The 18,733-nt window shown below is 35.2% G+C and overlaps 3 protein-coding genes across 5 annotated transcripts; all 3 read right to left on the reverse strand.

Annotated features, from left to right (window-relative positions):
• Nucleotides 1-2,191: 2,191 nt before the first annotated feature.
• On the reverse strand, nucleotides 2,192-3,456 carry LOC120008700 (MDIS1-interacting receptor like kinase 2-like). The gene is made up of 2 exons (XM_038859082.1): nucleotides 3,313-3,456; nucleotides 2,192-3,253 (listed from the first exon to the last, which is right to left on the reverse strand). Exons 1-2 carry the CDS (start codon nucleotides 3,454-3,456, stop codon nucleotides 2,192-2,194), a joined length of 1,206 nt encoding a protein of 401 aa, XP_038715010.1.
• A 2,905-nt stretch (nucleotides 3,457-6,361) lies between these two features.
• Nucleotides 6,362-8,806, reverse strand: LOC120009546. 3 transcript variants are annotated; one of them, XM_038860177.1, is made up of 3 exons: nucleotides 8,694-8,806; nucleotides 7,960-8,558; nucleotides 6,362-7,288 (listed from the first exon to the last, which is right to left on the reverse strand). In XM_038860177.1, exons 2-3 carry the CDS (start codon nucleotides 8,556-8,558, stop codon nucleotides 7,105-7,107), a joined length of 783 nt encoding a protein of 260 aa, XP_038716105.1. In that variant the 5' UTR covers nucleotides 8,694-8,806; the 3' UTR covers nucleotides 6,362-7,104. The 3 variants fall into 3 exon arrangements, with proteins under 3 accessions (XP_038716105.1, XP_038716104.1, XP_038716103.1); XM_038860176.1 differs by having other exon boundaries at nucleotides 6,362-7,292; nucleotides 7,964-8,798; XM_038860175.1 differs by having other exon boundaries at nucleotides 7,960-8,798.
• An 825-nt stretch (nucleotides 8,807-9,631) lies between these two features.
• Nucleotides 9,632-18,508, reverse strand: LOC120008701 (MDIS1-interacting receptor like kinase 2-like). The gene is made up of 5 exons (XM_038859083.1): nucleotides 18,413-18,508; nucleotides 14,025-14,213; nucleotides 13,625-13,766; nucleotides 11,025-13,558; nucleotides 9,632-9,886 (listed from the first exon to the last, which is right to left on the reverse strand). Exons 1-5 carry the CDS (start codon nucleotides 18,506-18,508, stop codon nucleotides 9,632-9,634), a joined length of 3,216 nt encoding a protein of 1,071 aa, XP_038715011.1.
• Nucleotides 18,509-18,733: the final 225 nt, after the last annotated feature.

Here is an 18,733-nt window from a genome sequence, read left to right on the forward strand (position 1 = left end):
TGTGTTAAACCTTGATGTTGATACTTGGCTTTGATTTTTCTGGTGTGAATATTGTCAGCTCATTGTGCTCATGTATGATATGATGTCCGGTTTTGATGTTATCTTGTGGTCGTACGCTTGTTTCAAAAGAAATGTGGTTTGGATTGATATACTTATTGCTGGCTGTTGGGTTCTATAGGTGTTTGAAGGGTTTGTTTTGAAGGTTTTAGTTGTATGTAATGGTTTGAGTGTAGCTTCTAATTGTAGAATGTTTTTTTGATTGACAATGATGAACTGTGACTCAAAATGGTAATCAATACTTCTATGATTATATTTGTAATTTGTGAGGAACGTGTATAGCTTGCTAGTCTGAATTTGAATCAGAAACCATGGTTATTGGTGACATAAGAGTTGTATATATATATGGTGTGCGTGTATATGTATATGTGGCGTGTGTGTATCATATGGTGTGTGTATATATATATATATATATGTTGTATATGTGTTGGAATATGTATATATACAGTTTGTATGCTTGTGTATATGTGTTTATATGTTTATAATGTATAAAGACTTAATTTGATTGGAATCTCAATAGCATTTTAGCACAATTTTGCCCCATTTTTGTGTTTGATGTTGGATTTGGACTGGGCTTGATCCCACTTGGGCCGAACTTGATGTCACTTGGGCTGGAATACATATTTGAAGAATGGATTGGGCTTAAGTAATGGACCGGGCTTAGTGGCCATATTTGTATTTGTATCATTTGTTATTTGTATATATTTTTATCTTATTTTTGTTTGGCCTATATATCCTTGTAAATGTAAGTTATGTAATAGGATAGTGGAAAAATAATGAAAATAATGTAGAGTAGTGTAATTTATATTTATGCATATTTAAATTGATTAGTATGCATGTTAGGGGTTGTTAGTTTAGAATGCATGTTTAGGATGTATATTAGAATTTTATGCATAGATCGTTTTTCACAAATCCGTCAATTCAACAACCACCTATTTACCAAATTTCCACATAAACAATTAATAGATACTACATTGAAGTCAAATAGGAGGAGGATTTGATGACATTCAGCTCTTGCCTAGACTTTAATTGTGTTATCTTTATTTAAAACGAAAAATAAATGATAGATTAATTTATTAGATACCTAAATTAAAGTTAATTAGGAGGAGGACTTGGTGACATTCAGCTCCTGCCTAGACTTTAATTGTGTTATCTTTATTTAAAAAATAAATGATAGATTAATTTATTAGATACCTAAATTAAAAAAAATTAGGAGGAGGACTTGATGACATTCAGCTCCTGCCTAGACTTTAATTGTGTTATCTTTATTTAAAACGAAAAATAAATGATAAATTAATTTATTAGATACCTAAATTAAAGTTAATTAGGAGGAGGACTTGATGATATTCAGCTGCTGCCTAGACTTTAATTATGTTATCTCTTTAAATTAAAATATCACTTATATTCATTGAAATCATGGAAATTTAATACATAAAAAGGTTAATTAGGAGGAGGACTTGATGACATTCAGCTCCTGCCTATGCTTTAATTATGTTCAAATTTAAGTATCATTTATACTCGTAAAAATAATGGTAACTGAATTGAAGTTAATTAGGAGGAGGATTTGATGACATTCAGCTCCTGCCTAGGCTTTAATTATGTTATCTCTACAAATTAAGATATCATTTGTACTCGAAAAATAATGGTAACTAAATTAAAGTTCATTAGGAGGAGGACTTGATGACATTCAGCTCCTGCCTATGCTTTAATTATGTTATCTTTTCAAATCAAAATATCATTTATATTGGCAAATAACTTTTCAAGAAAAAGCACATAGATTAATCTAGGTAACCTTTTAGGGAGTTGTGGGGTGCCTAACACCTTCCCCACACTCAATAGACCCCCTTACCTATTCTCTGGTTTGTAGACCATTTTTAGTGTCCAATTGCACTTAAATCAATTGGTGGCGACTCTAAACATTTTTTCATCCTTCCATCGCCGGTCCGCGTCGTGACCCTGGTTGCGACAGTCAGCTTTATAGACAGTTCCATGAACCCCTTTCCCAATGTAATACATGACATCAAAGTTGTTGGTTGCTTCCATGATGTCTTCAAATTTCATTGTCCTATCAAACATAGATAATGTAACTGATTGCTTGTCATTCTCAGGTTTGCTCTTCCTTCGTCTTTGGAGTTTATGAAACACGAGTTATTACAAATGACATAACAAGTGCTCCTAAGAGAGGAAACACAACTATAAACACAATCTTATGGCACTTTGTTGGACCATGTCTATCTTCCTTGTGTGGCAGTTGACATGGCTGCAATCCACTGACATTGCCACACAATCCTTTGTTTGTTTGGAATGCTTCCGCCGGAGCACCTTGAAATACTTTACTGTTTGGAATAGGACCCGAAAGATTATTGACGGAGAACTTTAGAGTCATCAGGTCTTCCAACTTGGTGAATTGTGCTGGTATTTCTCCGATATGCAAGTTATGACTCAAATCAAGTTGAGAAAGGTGAACTAATTCACCAATTGGAATTGGAATTCTTTGGCTCAATTTGTTGCAGCTCAAATTCAAGTAATGCAGATTGGACAAAGCTCCAATGCTGTCTGGCATAGAGCTCAATATGTTCCCTGATAAGTCGAGAATCTGGAGATTGGTAAGTGATCCGATCTCATGAGGAATACCACCAGAAAAATGATTGTTGTTCAAACTCAAGTTCACCAAATTAGTCAACTTTCCCAACTCCCTAGGGATCATCCCAACCAAATGATTCATAGAAAAATCAAGATGATATAGCTGAGTCCAATTTCCAATCTCTGAAGGTATCTTACCACCCATATTATTCCCGGCAATCCAGAGAGTGGCTAATTGTGTGCATCGATCCCACTTAAGTGAAATTTTTCCGGAAAATTGGTTGTGGCTGATATCAATAAAGGTCAAGTTTGGATAGACTCCAAAGTTTGCATCTGTATTTCCTTCTAGTTGGTTGTCATTAAGACGAAATCTAGTCATGCTTGTGCAATTTCTAATGTCTTTGGGTACTGAGCCTACCAAATGGTTATCGCTTATGCTGAAATACTGGAGCAATCTACGGCTACAAACATTTTCGGGTAAGTGACCAGTGAGCATGTTGTCATACAAAGCAAGAGATGTCAACTTTGTTAAGTTTTCTATTGCTATAGGAATGGATCCACTAAATTGATTACCACTCAATTGCAAGTGAAGAAGACCCATCAAGTTTCCAATCTTTTTAGGTAGGGTGCCAGATAGATTGTTATTATATAGGTAAAGATAATAGAGCTCACATCTAGCTGATAAACAGAGCTCATATTTCCTATTTCCCAAGGAATGGAACCAGTTAGCTGATTTCCATTTAGTTGAAGGATCTGAACTTGAGACAACAAGTCAATCCCAGGTGGAATGGCTCCATCTAGAAGTAAACGTGTCATTTGCGTCGTATGGGTCAATTTCTTGAACGTATTAATAGACTATATAGATATAGTCTCATCTCTCATGAAACAACAGCCTAGAAAGCTTTCATGCATCATTCAAATCACCCACCTTCTTATTTATTAAAAAAAATTGGTTGTATTTCAAAAAAAAATGATTGTAAATTTAGCTATCTATTACTTAAACAATTACTATAGTAGTATTATGACGTAATCATATAATAGTAAATCTTATAATTAAGTTGTTAGTGCAGTTACAATAGAATTGTCTAATCAATGAATAAATTATTATTCAACCAATTAATCTAGAATATTAAGATGCAAATAATTAATTGGCTCCGTTTGAAAATTTTTATTTGCTGACAAAATAAGCTAGCTTATATGTAAGGGCGGACCTAGCCTCCTGAGCACATGGGGTCGATTGAGGAAAAATATTTAGGGTGGGGAAAGTCTTTGCGGGGGTTCGGGGGTAGTGTCTCGGGAAATTTTTTGGGGTAAATTATTAATTGTCTTCAAAAGTACGGAAAACAACACTAAAAATCAAAATATTATCAGATTGAGGTAAGTGACAATTGAAAGTTGATTTACAAATGTTGTTCACGATATTTTATATTTTGAAAGAGGATTATGTAACCTTTTTATAAGAACTATATTATGAACTATGAATCTATAATGAATCTTTTTTGCTGGAGCAAACTCACCTAGTGATGGGTCTTTTTGTAATTTTGTGGATTTTTTTTTGTAATTTTGTCTAAGGTGAAGATATAAGATAAGAAAAGATAAGTGAGTTTGGATATCTAGGTAACGCCCATTTTATTTCAATTGGACCTCTTTGTTTTAGATTTCTTGTGAACCCAATTAATGTAAACATAAAAGATGAATGGGGTCAAAATTAAATATCTATAAAAAAATTCTAGTTTGGTAGACTGGTTGTGTTTATTTTCAACGCTATCGGTTAAGCTGTGGAAAAAAAGTTAAGCTTAAAGCTGTGACATAAGCTTTGAGGTGTTTGGTCAAACTTTTACTGTTATTAGTGGTTAGGCTGTGTAAAATCCTTTTTGTTTGTATTTTTTTTATTTATTTTAATTTAAATGATATATTTCACTATAAATATTGATTATTGGAATTGTAAATTAATAAAACTAATTATTAGGAATTACTATTTATTTATAGTTATAAGAAATAATTATAATAATTTATAAATAATAGTTTATAATTATTTTATTAAAAACATGGTGGGTCCCACTATGTGGCCTTTAACAAAAATAAAAAAGTTTAATGGAAACAGATGGGACCCATATTAAAAAAGTTTTTTAAAAAAAAGAAAATTGTCAAACGCCCCAAATAAGCTCCATTTCAAACCTTATTTGGTGAGGGCGGTAACACCCCGTTTTGCAAGCGTTATCGCCCTCCAAAATCAAGTGTTTGGTGGGGCCATCAAAGTTAAAGTGTGAGAAGAAACAGGTCTTCCATTAGTCACGCCAAGGAAACCATGGTTGAGATAGAAAAGGTTATTGTAGTATAAAATGTTGATGCAGCATAAAGCATTGGTGCAAGAGGAGAATACCAGGCGGCAACCATTTTTCCCTGATGCTTGCACTTTTCTTCCCTGAATCCCAATTCTATCAACAAAAAGGAAAATTTAAGATCCTTGATTGTTTAGTTTCCTGCTGCAATATATCTTAAGTAGTCATCTATGGAAGAGACAATGAGGATGAATGTTAAAGTCATGCTATTGAGAGAGACTCGATATTTCACCTTGGTTTACTTTACAGCAATGACTTCCTTGTTGCTTATAAATCTCAAAAGTCTCTTTGGTCATGTTTCTTACATCACAACCGATTAAAAGAGACGCCTGCACATTCACAGCTACAGATTTTAGTCATGACAAATATTATAAAAGGGTTCAAACTATAATAAAGTGCAGAACTCAAAAACTGGAATATGAATTAATTTCGATGAGTATAGACACACATAGGAACTGACTCAATTTTATATTTTCTACAATTCCAGAATTGCTTTCTACATAAGTATGTAATCCTAACATACGTAAAAGTGACCACGGAGCACAAGACAATATTCATTTCACCAATTAAGGAATTTAGATTTTAACCACCTTGCCCATGAATCATTAACGTCATCTGTTGTACGCTAACCATTTCCAACTTTTCCACTCATAAGGCAGGGTCGTCAATCAAATATCATTACCATTCACAAAAATATTCGTGCAATAGAATCAAAACCATGCTAAGCAGAAGAAGACAACATATCATAATCAAAATAGGTCCCAAAACAGAGAAATATAAAAAAGTTCCATAACAGAGCATGTGACACAAGAGAGTCTGTCACCTAGGGTGCCAACATCATCCAATATAATACAAAATATTGTACCAAAAATGGCTAATCACTATGCAAGGTAGCTAAGATTGCTCTATCTTGCAATTAAAAGATATTTCAATCTACTGCTTCTGAATAGTGATGGAGCTAGTGCTTGGTGGACCGACAAGCTTGGATCTTATTGAAGATATTCTTGAAGATCTTGGTGGATTAAAACCTGTCTTCGTAGCTGTTGTTGAAGGTCTAGGGGGCTGAAAACCTACAATTGGAGGTCTTGTTGAAGATCTTATTGAAGGCCTTGGTGGGGGTGCTGTTGTAGGTGTTGTTGATGCCTGTGAAGATGATTGTGATGCTTGAGTTGGTACAACAAATGTGGAAGCTATCCTTGTTGATCTTCTCCTCACCTATAACATGTAAGTTAAGTTAACATGTTAACCATTATATACAGATAGGCCATACAGATAATAATGAAAACAAGTTTTTTGAGTTGTCCAACTTATATGCAGCTTGTCCACTGTAAAAGGCAGCCTAGAAGATGGGTGGATGCTCCATTCATAGTGTTCCTTCTAGATGTAGTTGTAGTAGTGGTTGAAGTACCACTTCCTGTTTTTTACCTTTGTTGTTCAGCCCTCATGTGCGTCTTGCTTCCCCTAGAATTATGACCTAGTTGTTTGCAATTGTTACATCTTAGTTTCCCACCTCTTCTAGTAACCTTATAAGCTTGTGATGTTGGTCCTTCATCAGCATCTCTCCTTCTTGCCTTCTTTGACCTACCTGGTTGTTGCCTAAATACTGGAGGTTGGATAGGATCTCTTGTAGTTCTATCCCACTTTTCTGGTCCAGGAACAAGATATATCATTGGCTCATAAGGAGCCATAAAAGCTATTCTTTTGAAGTAGTCATGCTCATAGTCTTCAAGGTAGTGTTGTCTGTGAAAAATTGCGGCACATGCATGAGCATGGAACACCAGTCAAGTCCCATTTACCACACCCACATCTCGTCATCCCAATATCCACAACCAACCTCCCATCATAACAGTGATCAACTTCATAAAGTGTACCACCTGGCCTTCTCTAACTTTAGTTGAATCCTTGGACAAATATGACTTTGGCTTTCACTCATTCCATCTCTCTTTGTTTGGAACCTTTTCATTAGCTTCCTCCTAATCATCTCCATCATTGTCAAGAATGGGTTTGTCCCTAGCTTTCAGGATCCAACTGTTGAATGTTTCAGTAATGTTGTTTACTCTGATGTCACACTTGACATTTGGATTAAAAGCATGCTTGGACCATAGAATAGGATCATGTTGGTTTATCCAATGGAAAGCTTGGATGTCAATCTTCTTGATCTCCTCCATCTAATAACTGAATCTTCCCGAGTTCTTGCACCAGCAGCCACAAAAAAATAATCCTTCAATGTCTTCAAAATCCATCTCTTCTTGAAATTGACATACATGTGCCTCACACAAAATCTGTGATGTACACCAGGGAAGTCATGCTCAAAAGTTCATTATATTCAGTCAATAATCAAAATAGTAAATATAAGCTGTTAACAACCAAAATAGAGTTCATACACATTCAGTCAATGATCAAAATAGTAAATATAAGTTGTTAACTACCAAAATACAGTTCATATACATTCAGTCAATGATCAAAATAGTAAATATAAGCTATTAACTATCAAAATAAGAGGAAATAAGTTGTTACCTTTTGTCTATCAGACATGAATATCCAACCATTATCATGTGCATTGCCAATGTCATCCTGGAGAAGAGTTGGGAACCATGTCCAGGAGGCTCCACACTCACTCTGAACCACAACATATGCAATTGGGTACATATTTTCATTTGCATCCTTTCCTACTACAGCTAACATATGCCTGCCATACTTAGTTTTTCGATGGCAACCATCTAAACAAATCACAGGTCTGCATCCAGCCTTGAATCCCTTCTTGCAAGCTTCCAAGCACACATAAAAATTCTCAAAAATAGAGTTAGGGCACGAGAGTGCCAATGTGGATCCTGAATTACATTTCAACACAGCAGCACAATAATCCCAGAATTGTCTATATTGTTCAACATGTGTGCCAGGTAGGATATTATAGGCAATTCTCTTAGCCCTATAGCACTGTCCCTTTGAAACATCAACATTGTGGCCTCTATGGACTTGCTTCTTAAATGCAACCACATCCCAATCAGGTGCATCCCTCAAATGGTCCAAATACTTATGTGCCAACCACTTAGCATCAACCCTAGAGCTAAAACCATGCTTACCATAGTTGTGTACTGCATTAAAACTCTTGACATGGAAGGCAGCTCTGTCTTGAGTTGGTGATGCATGAATCCTCCACCCACAATGCCTAGCACATATTGTTGTTACCCTCCATTTATCATTCTTCACGAAAATGTAATCAAAACCATGTTGGATTGAGAATTCCTCTAGTGCTTTTCTAAACAACACATGATCAGCACAAATCTGTTCGACCACCAATGTAATATCTCCATGAAGATCCACATTGGGATTGAATTGAGGAAATTTGGGCTTTGTTGGAGCTTCATCATCTGAATTCTCTGGAGTGACAAGATAGTCCGAGTCTGCATACTCAGACTCATTCCAGTCATCATTCTCCTTCTGTTTCATTCTGTCACCTTTACCCTCATTAACCTCATCCATAAACAAGTTAGACCCATCCTCCTCTAAACCATCCTCAATTTTGGAAGTGTCATAATCTGCACTCTCATCCGTGAGATTTGGATCATTCTCCATCTACAGTTTTCATGAACCATTCATGTATTTACCTTACACCCATTCCAATATGGAACATAGTATACGTAACAAACAACAAACATAGTGATAAACCAGAAAATTTGAGAGTTAAATAGAAAGCAAACACAATCGTACCTGGTATTTTAGTCTGAACTACAGAGCTCTTCACAATCGTAGCGCTTGAGGTCTATCAAGAGACAAATTAGGTTTTACAGACACCATCTTGCGAAGACTAAGGGAGGATTTTGTTTAGTTTCCAAATGACGTCGTTTCTATTTTTTCTTCGTTTTCTTTGATACAAAATGACGTCGTTTTGTGTTCTATATTAAAAAAATCAAAATGACATCGTTTTGGATGTCGTTATTCCTTAACAGTCAACTAGATGGAAGGATTTGGCATGACACATAATGAAACCACAGGGGGTCCAAATCTTATGAATTCAAAACCAGGGGGTGCATGTAAAAACGGCTCTAACCACAGGGGTCTGTGTGACATTTGGCTTACTTTAAAACCCTTGAAACTACATTACTAGAAAAATGAAAAATCATCTCTATCGCATCACTTAATCTTATCAGATTGTTATTTTGGAAATCAATAGATTAAGATGTTAGACAAGAGTTGGATGGAAAGTAAATGATAGATTGTATCGAAATAATATTGATCAAGATGATATGATCGGAGTAGTTCATCATACGTATGGTTTTGAAACTAAATTTTAGGCGGATATGTATAAGAGAAACCCTTAAACTTACCAAAAAGTGTCAGTCAAGCCCTCGTCATTTTTTTGTGCCAAAGAAACCCCTGTACTATCAATAACGATCCACGTTAGCCTTTGGAGCATTTTTCCGACAATTTTTGATGACGTTGTAGTTAGTGGGTAATGTGTATTTTGTATTTTGTTTAATGATATTCCAAGTAGCAGACACATGTCATTGTTCCTGATAAAAAAAAAAAGACACATGTCATTGTTCAATGAAATTATGACACATGTCCCGAAAAATTATAAAAGAAAATAGAAAATAAAAACTAAAACAAAATTTAGAAAAAAACTAAAATCTTTTATTAAAAAAATCTCAATGAACAGAGCACGAAAATCGGAAGTTGTCTGTTGATCGCTGGAGAATGGCCAACAAAGCATAGGCACCTACAATCACACGCTCAAGTACACCCAGTTCCACCCCAATTGGGATTTCAAGTCTTGCAGCTGCTTTGATTGTGAATGCCGTGAACGCACAGACTGCTATAATGCCTTGACTGGCATCAGCATCCAAAGGTGTAATTAGACCATCCACAAAGGGTTCGAATCGGAAGTCCGGCAAGCCACGATGCTGACACACTTCCGGTACGAACCAAGGTAGTGCATCTGGACGGAGTCCGACGAAGGGGGAGGATTCAGAAGTGAGACGACAGAAAAGGGAGGAGGAGGAGAAGGAAGAGAGATGGAAGGGATGAGGAGATAATTTAGGGTTTCTTCAATTCTTAATCCGGTTATGGACCACCATAGAGAGAGCGGTTTCGAAGTAGGAGGAGGTTAGGTTGCAGAGAAGGGGTTTCAAAGGAGGAGGAGGTTAGGTTGCAGAGAAGGAATGATGATGATGATGGTGGGTGGTGGTGGTGGTGATAGTGGTGGGTGGTGGAGATTGAAGACGAGAGAGGGAGGGAGAGAGAATGAGATAGAAATTGTTTTTTATTTTTCAGAAGCACTATACATCAATAAAATAAATATTCATAAACTTACATAAATGTGTGGTATGTTTATGTGGCTTTTTAATAAAGTTTGTTTATTTTTTTTAATCTATGTGGCATGCCTTTTTTGTTTGCCATCTAAATTATGTAAGTTTATGGATGAGAAAATTATGGACATATATCATTTTGGTTTATTTTTAATTTGAGTGTCTTATTTTTTAAAAACCGTGTCATATTTTACACTTATTTTTTATTTTTGAGCAAAATAAAGCTATGTCACATATTACAATCCACGTCAACAATTTCGTAAGACAAATTGATGGAAGGGCAAACGTGAACTGTATGTTGAATTCAAGGGGCTGATTTGACAGCTTGAGGGTTGAATTTATATTTTTTGGTAAGTTTAAGGGTTTCTATGATACTTCTCCCTAATTGAGAAACAAGGACCATGGTTGGAATACAGTAATGTGTGGGGTCTAATACATCTACCTTCCCAAGACATTAGACACTATTTTGGCCTTTAGATGTCATTAAATCATGAAAGTAACTTCAATGAATATATAGCAAACTCGGCTTTTATCATAGAAGAAGAAAAACCATTAACAGTAAAAATGTAGCTACGTTTTAATTATTTCTAACAAGAATACTAGCTATACATGACTTAGAAAATACTATATGGGAGTAAAACAAACCCTTCATAAGCCATGATAACCTTCCAAATATTCAGTTGGGTAGTAACTTAGAAACGAGTTGCATGGTTGGCCTACATTGTGGATTTACATCTAAGCATGAAACGGCCACCTCCATGATGCGGTTCAGTTTATCAGGAACCTTGTATCGTGGAGGTGAAAGGCGCTGGTCTAACAAATCATTAAGTCTAACTTGTAGAGTAACAGATGAAGATGAAGATGATGCACTTGACATGATATCGCTTGGATGACTCCCTTTGAGAACTTCTAGTGTCAACACTCCAAAGCTATATACGTCACATTTTTCAGTCACATTTAAGTTTTCCATATAACATAAAGATGTAAATTTACCTGGTGCAATGTATCCATGTGTTCCAACTAGTGTTGACCAATTAGATGAGTCCTGCTTGAGAAGCTTAGCAGTGCCAAAGTCGGAAACATGAGCTTCGTATTCCAAGTCTAGCAAAATATTTTTGCTCGATATGTCTCGATGAATGATTAACAATGACAAATCATGATGCATGTAAGACAATGCTTGAGAGACACCTTTGATGACATTCATCCTTCTAAACCAATCCAATTCTTTCGCTTCCTCGTCGTTGCTTACAATTTTGATCAGGCTACCTCTCTGAAGATAATCATAAACTAAGAATGTGTATTTTGAATGTGTGCAGAAGCCATGGAGTTTCACAATATTTCGATGCTTTGTCTCTGTTAAGGCGCTGACCTCATTGAAAAACTCTTTTTGATCTGCTGAATTGCTACTGTCAAGTAAACAGTGGAATCTCTTGACAGCTACAACAACACCTAATGGAAGGTCGGCTTTATAGACAGTTCCATGACCCCCTTCCCCAATACAATACATGACATCAAAATTGTTAGTTGCTTCCATGATGTCTTCAAATTTCACTGTCCTATCAAACAAAGATATTGTAACTGATTGCTTGTCATTCTTAGCGTCGCCCTTCCTTCGTCTTTGGAGTTTACGAAACACAAGAATTATTACAAATGACATAACAAGTGCTCCTAAGAGAGGAAACACAACTACAAACACAATCTTATTGCTCTTTGTTGGACCATGTCTATCTTCCGTGTGTGGCCGTTGACATGCTTGCAATCCACTCACATTGCCACACAAGTTTTTGTTTCCTTGGAATGCTTCCGCCGGAGCACCTTGAAATACTTTGCTATTTGGAATAGGACCCGAAAGATTATTGAAGGAGAAATTTAAGGTCACCAGGTCTTGCAACTTGGTGAATTGTGCTGGTATTTCTCTGATAAGCAAGTTATGACTCAAATCAAGTTGAGAAAGGTGAACTAAGTAACTAATTGGAATTGGAATTCTTTGGCTGAATTTGTTGCAGCTTAAATTCAAGTAATGAAGATTCGACAAAGCTCCAATGCCATCTGGCATAGAGCTCAATATGTTCCCTGATAAGTCAAGAACTTGGAGATCAGTAAGTGATCCGACCTCAGGAGGAATACCACCAGAAAAATGATTGTCGTTCAACCTCAAATTCAGCAAATTAGTCAACCTTCCCAACTCCCTCGGGATCCTCCCAACCAAATGATTCATGGAAAAGTCAAGACGATATAGCTGAGTCCAATTTCCAATCCCTGGAGGTATATTACCATTCATGTTATTCCCAGCAATCCATAGAGTAGTTAATTGTGTGCATTGACCCCACTTAGCTAAGATATCTCCGAAAAATCGATTGTAGCTGATATCAATAAAGGTCAAGTTTGGATAGACTCCAAAGTCAGCATCTATATTTCCTTCTAGTTGGTTGTCATTAAGACGGACTCTAATCAAGCTTGTGCAGTTTTTCATGTCTTTGGGTAATGGGCCTACCAAATGGTTACTGCTTACTCCAAACCGGAGTAATCGACTGCTATTACAAACATTTTCGGGTAAGTGACCGGTGAGCAGGTTTTCATACAAAAAAAGATTTGTCAACCTCGTCAAGTTTTCCATTCCCCGAGGAATGGATCCATAGAGTTGATTTTGGGCTACACTGAAAGTTTCCAAGTTCACCAAGTTTCCTATTTCTACAGGAATGGATCCAGAGAGTTGATTTTGGGCTACACTCAAAAATTCCAAGTTCGCCAATTTTCCTATTTCTACAGGAATGGATCCAGAGAATTGATTTTGGCCTACATTGAAAGTTTCCAAGTTGTTTATATTCCCCAATGAAGTTGGAAGAGAACCATTTAACTCATTAAACCTTAAATCCAATTGAAGAAGGGTGTTTAGTTTTCCCAATTCTTCAGGAATGGACCCAGAAAATAAATTTTGCTTGAGCTGCAAAATCTCTAACCTGCTCAAATTTCCAAGGAAAGCTGGAAGTGAACCACTAAGTTGATTACTACTCAACTCCAAGTGAACAAGAGACATCAATTTTCCAATCTCTCTAGGTATGCTGCCAGATAGAGTGTTATTATATAGGTAAAGATAAGTGATACTTGTTAGACCATCAAATGATGTCGGAATTTGACCACTGAGTTGATTATTGCTCAAATCTAGAAGAGAAACATAGCTCATATTTCCTATTTTCTGAGGAATGGAACCGTTTAGCTTATTTTTATGCAATTGAAAGAAGACAAGCTTGGAGAGCTCACCAAGTCCTGGTGGGATGGAACCGGATAGCGAATTATTGAAGAGATTCAAGTTAGTCAAGTTACTCAAATTACCCAAAGAAGTTGGAATGGCTCCACCTAGAAAGTTATTGTGCAGGTGAAGCTCAATGAGGGACTTTAGCTCATTGCCTATTTCTTGAGGAATTGAGCCATTTAGTTTATTATCATTGAGCGCAAGAGTCTCAAGATGAGTTAGCTGGACAAGTGTAAGTGGGATTTGCCCTCAAAACTGATTCCCCGACAAATGTAGGTGAATAAGGTTGGAGAGATGATTCAGTTGAGGAGGGATGGAACCATGGAGTGCATTCATGCTAAGATCAAAAGATGAGAGATTGGAAAAAGATGAGAATGAAAAGTTATAGAGCGTACCAAATATGCCACAACTGGTAAGGTTAATCATAGTTATACTTCCAGCAGTGTTGCAAGAGACACCGAACCAAGTACCATGACTCACGTTGGTTGAATTGAGAATGGACCATGAAGACAAGAGAGGTTGAGTTTGATTTTGAAAACTGGCTTTCCATCTGAGAAGAGCATGTGCTTCCTTTGTAGAATCAGAAGCAACAATCAGAAACAAAGTAATCAAAAGGAAAATTGAGAGGGAAACAAGGGAGAAGGCAATAGACTTCATTGTGTATGTTTTCTGAGTAACTCAAGTATGTGATATTGTTAGTTCATTGTATACACATATAAATAGAATGTGTTGGGACTAAAGATCATTGTCAGGAATGATAGTTACTAGTGTCACGTCCAAAAAACAGAAACTCTTGAATAAGTCAATTTCTTGAACGTAGTAATATTAGTTAATTAATGAGGAAAGATGCTAGGGAGTCATCAAGACTATTGAAGAAGTATAATTCTTGCGGATCACTCCTAATGCGACTAATCTAGAAGGATACGGTTCTCATCCATGATCATGTAGAGCATGATGGAATTCCCCATCCCTTTGACAAGTCGTAGACCTGCACTTCGCGTGTCTTTTATTTTGTAATTAGTTTGAACAACTCTGAAATTTGAAATTTAGAATATGATTCCTTCTTTCAATCTTTCTTTGTAAATGTCAATATGATTTTGACGAACATAAACATGCATCAATGTGTCCTGTGAAATAACAAAATTAAGAACATATAAACACTTATATGATATCAAATTAAATTTAGATATATCTCTCCATAATTTTTGAGGAATTAAGCCCTCGTCAGTTATTCACCGCCTTTTTAATGATTTGTTGTAGTATGGTAGGCTAATAGTGAGTGACGTGTTAGATGTTGAACTTGTTGTATATAGTTTTTTTTTTGTTCTTCTTTGTGCAAAAAATAAAGGAATATACATCTTAGCAATGCATGTATTAAAAAATATATTTATTTTTCAAGGCAAAATCCCATTAATTATAACAATGATGCATAGAAAGGAAAAAAATGTATGCATTATGCATGTATATTGATAATGGATAAAAAATTATATTCATTGTTCAAAGGAAAATTTCATTAATTGTAATAATATATTCATTTTCGTTTAAAATGGTAATAAGAAATATTCAATAAAGTGTCATTTTAGCTGTGTTATGAGAACCGGACCATGCCGGTTGGTCGGATCGAAAACCTGGTTACCCAACCAATCAGATCACTTGTCAAAATATGTCAATATAATCAACATATCAATCTAATGTATTGTTATTACATTGTTAAATGTAAATATTACATACAAATTTTTATCGATGATCATATTTCATTATTTTTGTATTTATTTTTATGTTTTAGTATTAAGTTTAATTATAATATATTTTTTATTTTTTAATTGAGCCTATGGTTTAACCAATGACCCACTAGATGAACCTGTGAATCAGTGACATGATCCCTTGTCCGGATCGATTTTAACAACATTGCATGTTAGTCTTCTTCCGCGCAACCCAATGAAGTGTCATTTCACAATGATTCATTTGATTTGCATTTTGTTTATCATCGGTCATATTCCGTTGTTCTAAAGTCTAAAAGTTTGAACTGAAATTTTGGCTTTTAGCATCCCATCCAATATATTATATATAGGGTGGGATTGAAGAAACTCCTATTAAGGTTTAGTGGTGGAAAAATAATGGAACGATTGGATGTTTGATGTTGTGTTTGTTTCAAGAGAATTAATTTCTACTATTTGTTACTTTTCCTTTTCCTATTAAACTATCCGATCTTCAATATTGGCGGGCAATAATATACATTCCCACTTAATCATTATTTAATTACAGCTGCTTTAAGAGGGCATTGCGTGGGGTTTGATCACTAACCCCTCTCTAAGAAAACACCTCTCAACTCTCACAACTATCATCTTCAAAATCATTGGGGAGGAGAAGATTGATGAAAACCAAGGAGACATCATCAAACCACGTCAGCTAGGGAGGGAATTAGAGTAGAAGGCAACAACGTGACTTCCACTTAATTAGAGGGTCAATAGTCTAGTTTCCTATATTGTTTATATTTACTTCCAATTAGTGTTTGTTTAGGTTGTGTTTGTTATCACTTTCAAAAATTTTGAAAACAAAAATAAAAAACAAAAACATAAAACATAAAATTGAAACTTGTTTGGTTGAACACTTGAAACTGAAAAGAAAAAGAAGTGTGTTTATGCTTTTATTTTCATAATAATGGAATATATCCACACCACTATATTTTTCATAACTGCAGCCTTTGTCGTGTCTATTGTAACGTAATTCACCACTGAAAACATCACCATGAAGAAAAAAAGATAAGAAATAAAACAATAACCCAAAATATATTTGATCATTGTATTCACATCTCTATGCAATTTGTAATCTGAAATCTTAAAAACATTTTTTTCTTGTTTTCAAAAATTTTGAAAACCTGTTTTTGGTTTTCATAAAAACGAAAACAGAAAATACAAACAAAGAATATTTTTTGTTTTTATTTTCTATTTTTTAAAAACTAAAACTAAAAACAAGAAACAAAAGTGATACCAAACATACCCTTAGTATTTACATTCTTGTTGGTATTTGCTTTTAATTAATTTAGCTTAGAAATTGAGTTTCCGTTAGGGTACAAAATAGTTTTCTATATCGTTTTGGTCTTCAAGTTTGAGTAATTTTTGGGTTGTTTGCTTTGACTATTAAACCGGTAGAGTTGTATATATCAATATTATATATGCATGTTTTGTATCTACCAATATGCTTCTGAAAGCGAATTTGGAGATATTATACATGTCTTGATATGTTGTCGGTTTTGGTCATTTTAGAACTTCAAATCGATAACATTTTATTAAAGACAGATAACAATTTAACAAAACATATAACATTTAACAAGACATAATATTATGATAGATATCAAAGTAATTGAAACATATAACATATCACCTGCAGTCTGCAGATCTCACATCAGAACCAAAAAACCACGAAAATCACCACAGAAACTGTCAAAAATAATGATGTGATGACAAATCGAAGGAAAACATCAAGATATACAAGTCTCGTGGTGAGTATGAGTAGATCTAGTTCGAACACAATAAAAATCCAGATGAAAAATCACTAAAGAATGTCATAGAACTCTCAAATAAGCCACGAGGGGCGGAGATGAAGCTTCCGGCAGCGAAGACAAAGCTTCCGGTGGAGATCCAAGATGAATCATGTGCAGGAGGCATGTGTCATGTTTGAGGATGAAATAAGGGTGTTTTAGATAATAATACCATATATTTTGACTTTTTATCCTTCTTAAAATATTAGTTCAAATTATATGGATTTTATGGAATAAGACTTTTAAGAGTGTACTTATTGGAACAAAACTTTCCAATGAGTGATTTATCCTTAATTTTCCCTAAATTTATTCCATTTAAATTTTATGGTTTTTTGTGTAAGTTTTTCCCCATTTGGAAAGCTGGGTTCTTGTCTTCAATTGACTTTCTCATTATGGTTCTTTAGATATGCATAATCATAAAGTTAATTGTTTTGTATAGTTTGATCCGTAGTTAGTGGAATTAAATCCTGCAAGGTCTCATCCAAAGTGGAATCACTCTTCACACTTGTAATTTTCTTTTGTCACTTGCAGATTAAAAAGAGTTTGGATTTTGATATGTTAATTAATTATATTAATTGGAATTTTTTGTTTAACTTTATGATGCTCAAACTTAATTTTAATTAGGAATGTTTGAACTCTCTTTTTAATTAGCATTTGTGATACAATTATCTTTGTTGGATTCTCTTTATTAAGTCACAGAACCGAATTGTTGCCTTTATTTAAAAATAGAATTTAGTATTTGACTCTTTTTTTTTTCTTTTTTTTTTTCAATACAAGTACAAACACAATATACGACACACCACCGGATCAAGCCTATGAAAGTACACAATATACGACACACCACCAGATCAAGCCTATGAAAGTACACGTGTCAACAGGCCCCACGCATGAGGCACAAATCAAGCCCACGTAGGGGCAAACTATCAAGCCCACGTAGGGGCAGATGAAGCTCACACACCTCCTTGTAAATATTCGGAGGAGGTGAGACTTGAACCCATGACCTCAGTCAGGGACATACAAAGTAATTACCACTTAACCAATGGCTCATTTGCTAGTATTTGACTCTTGTTAGTTAGTAATAGTATATATATACATACTTAAAATGATTATTATTATTGTTGTTGTTGTTTCTATTGTCAGGACCAAATATCGTCATCACCATTAAATCAACGTTGACCACGTATCAATAGATACACAATGTATCATCTAAACCACCATTAATTCATTGTCTATCTGTTATTATGTCAAATACCGACAAACGAGGCCCATGAAGACCAAGGCCCTATATAAACAATTACGGCCCAACAATGTATTAACGCCATCATACCTTGATGTCAACGACATCGAGCACCACACATGTGACACATGCCCAAAGCAATGTTGAAAAAGAAATAGCTTCAATGGTTGAAAAGACAAAGTCCATGGTCCAACAAGAAACCAAATGACGAGCTCACGAACAACAATGACTCAAACGAACGAGATGTAAAGCCTTTGGCCAATCATCCCAGTCCTAGCATAGATAGCTCTAAAGGCAAGGTTCTTGACAATGGTTGAAAGACGTCGGCTAGCACGACTCCTACATCAAGCCTTCTAAAACGGAGAAGAATGCCAAGGAAATATACATGGCCCTTGAAAGCCACCATGTATC

This window comes from Tripterygium wilfordii, chromosome 11, assembly GCF_013401445.1.
Source record: "Tripterygium wilfordii isolate XIE 37 chromosome 11, ASM1340144v1, whole genome shotgun sequence".
In the NCBI taxonomy this organism is placed as follows: domain Eukaryota; kingdom Viridiplantae; phylum Streptophyta; class Magnoliopsida; order Celastrales; family Celastraceae; genus Tripterygium; species Tripterygium wilfordii.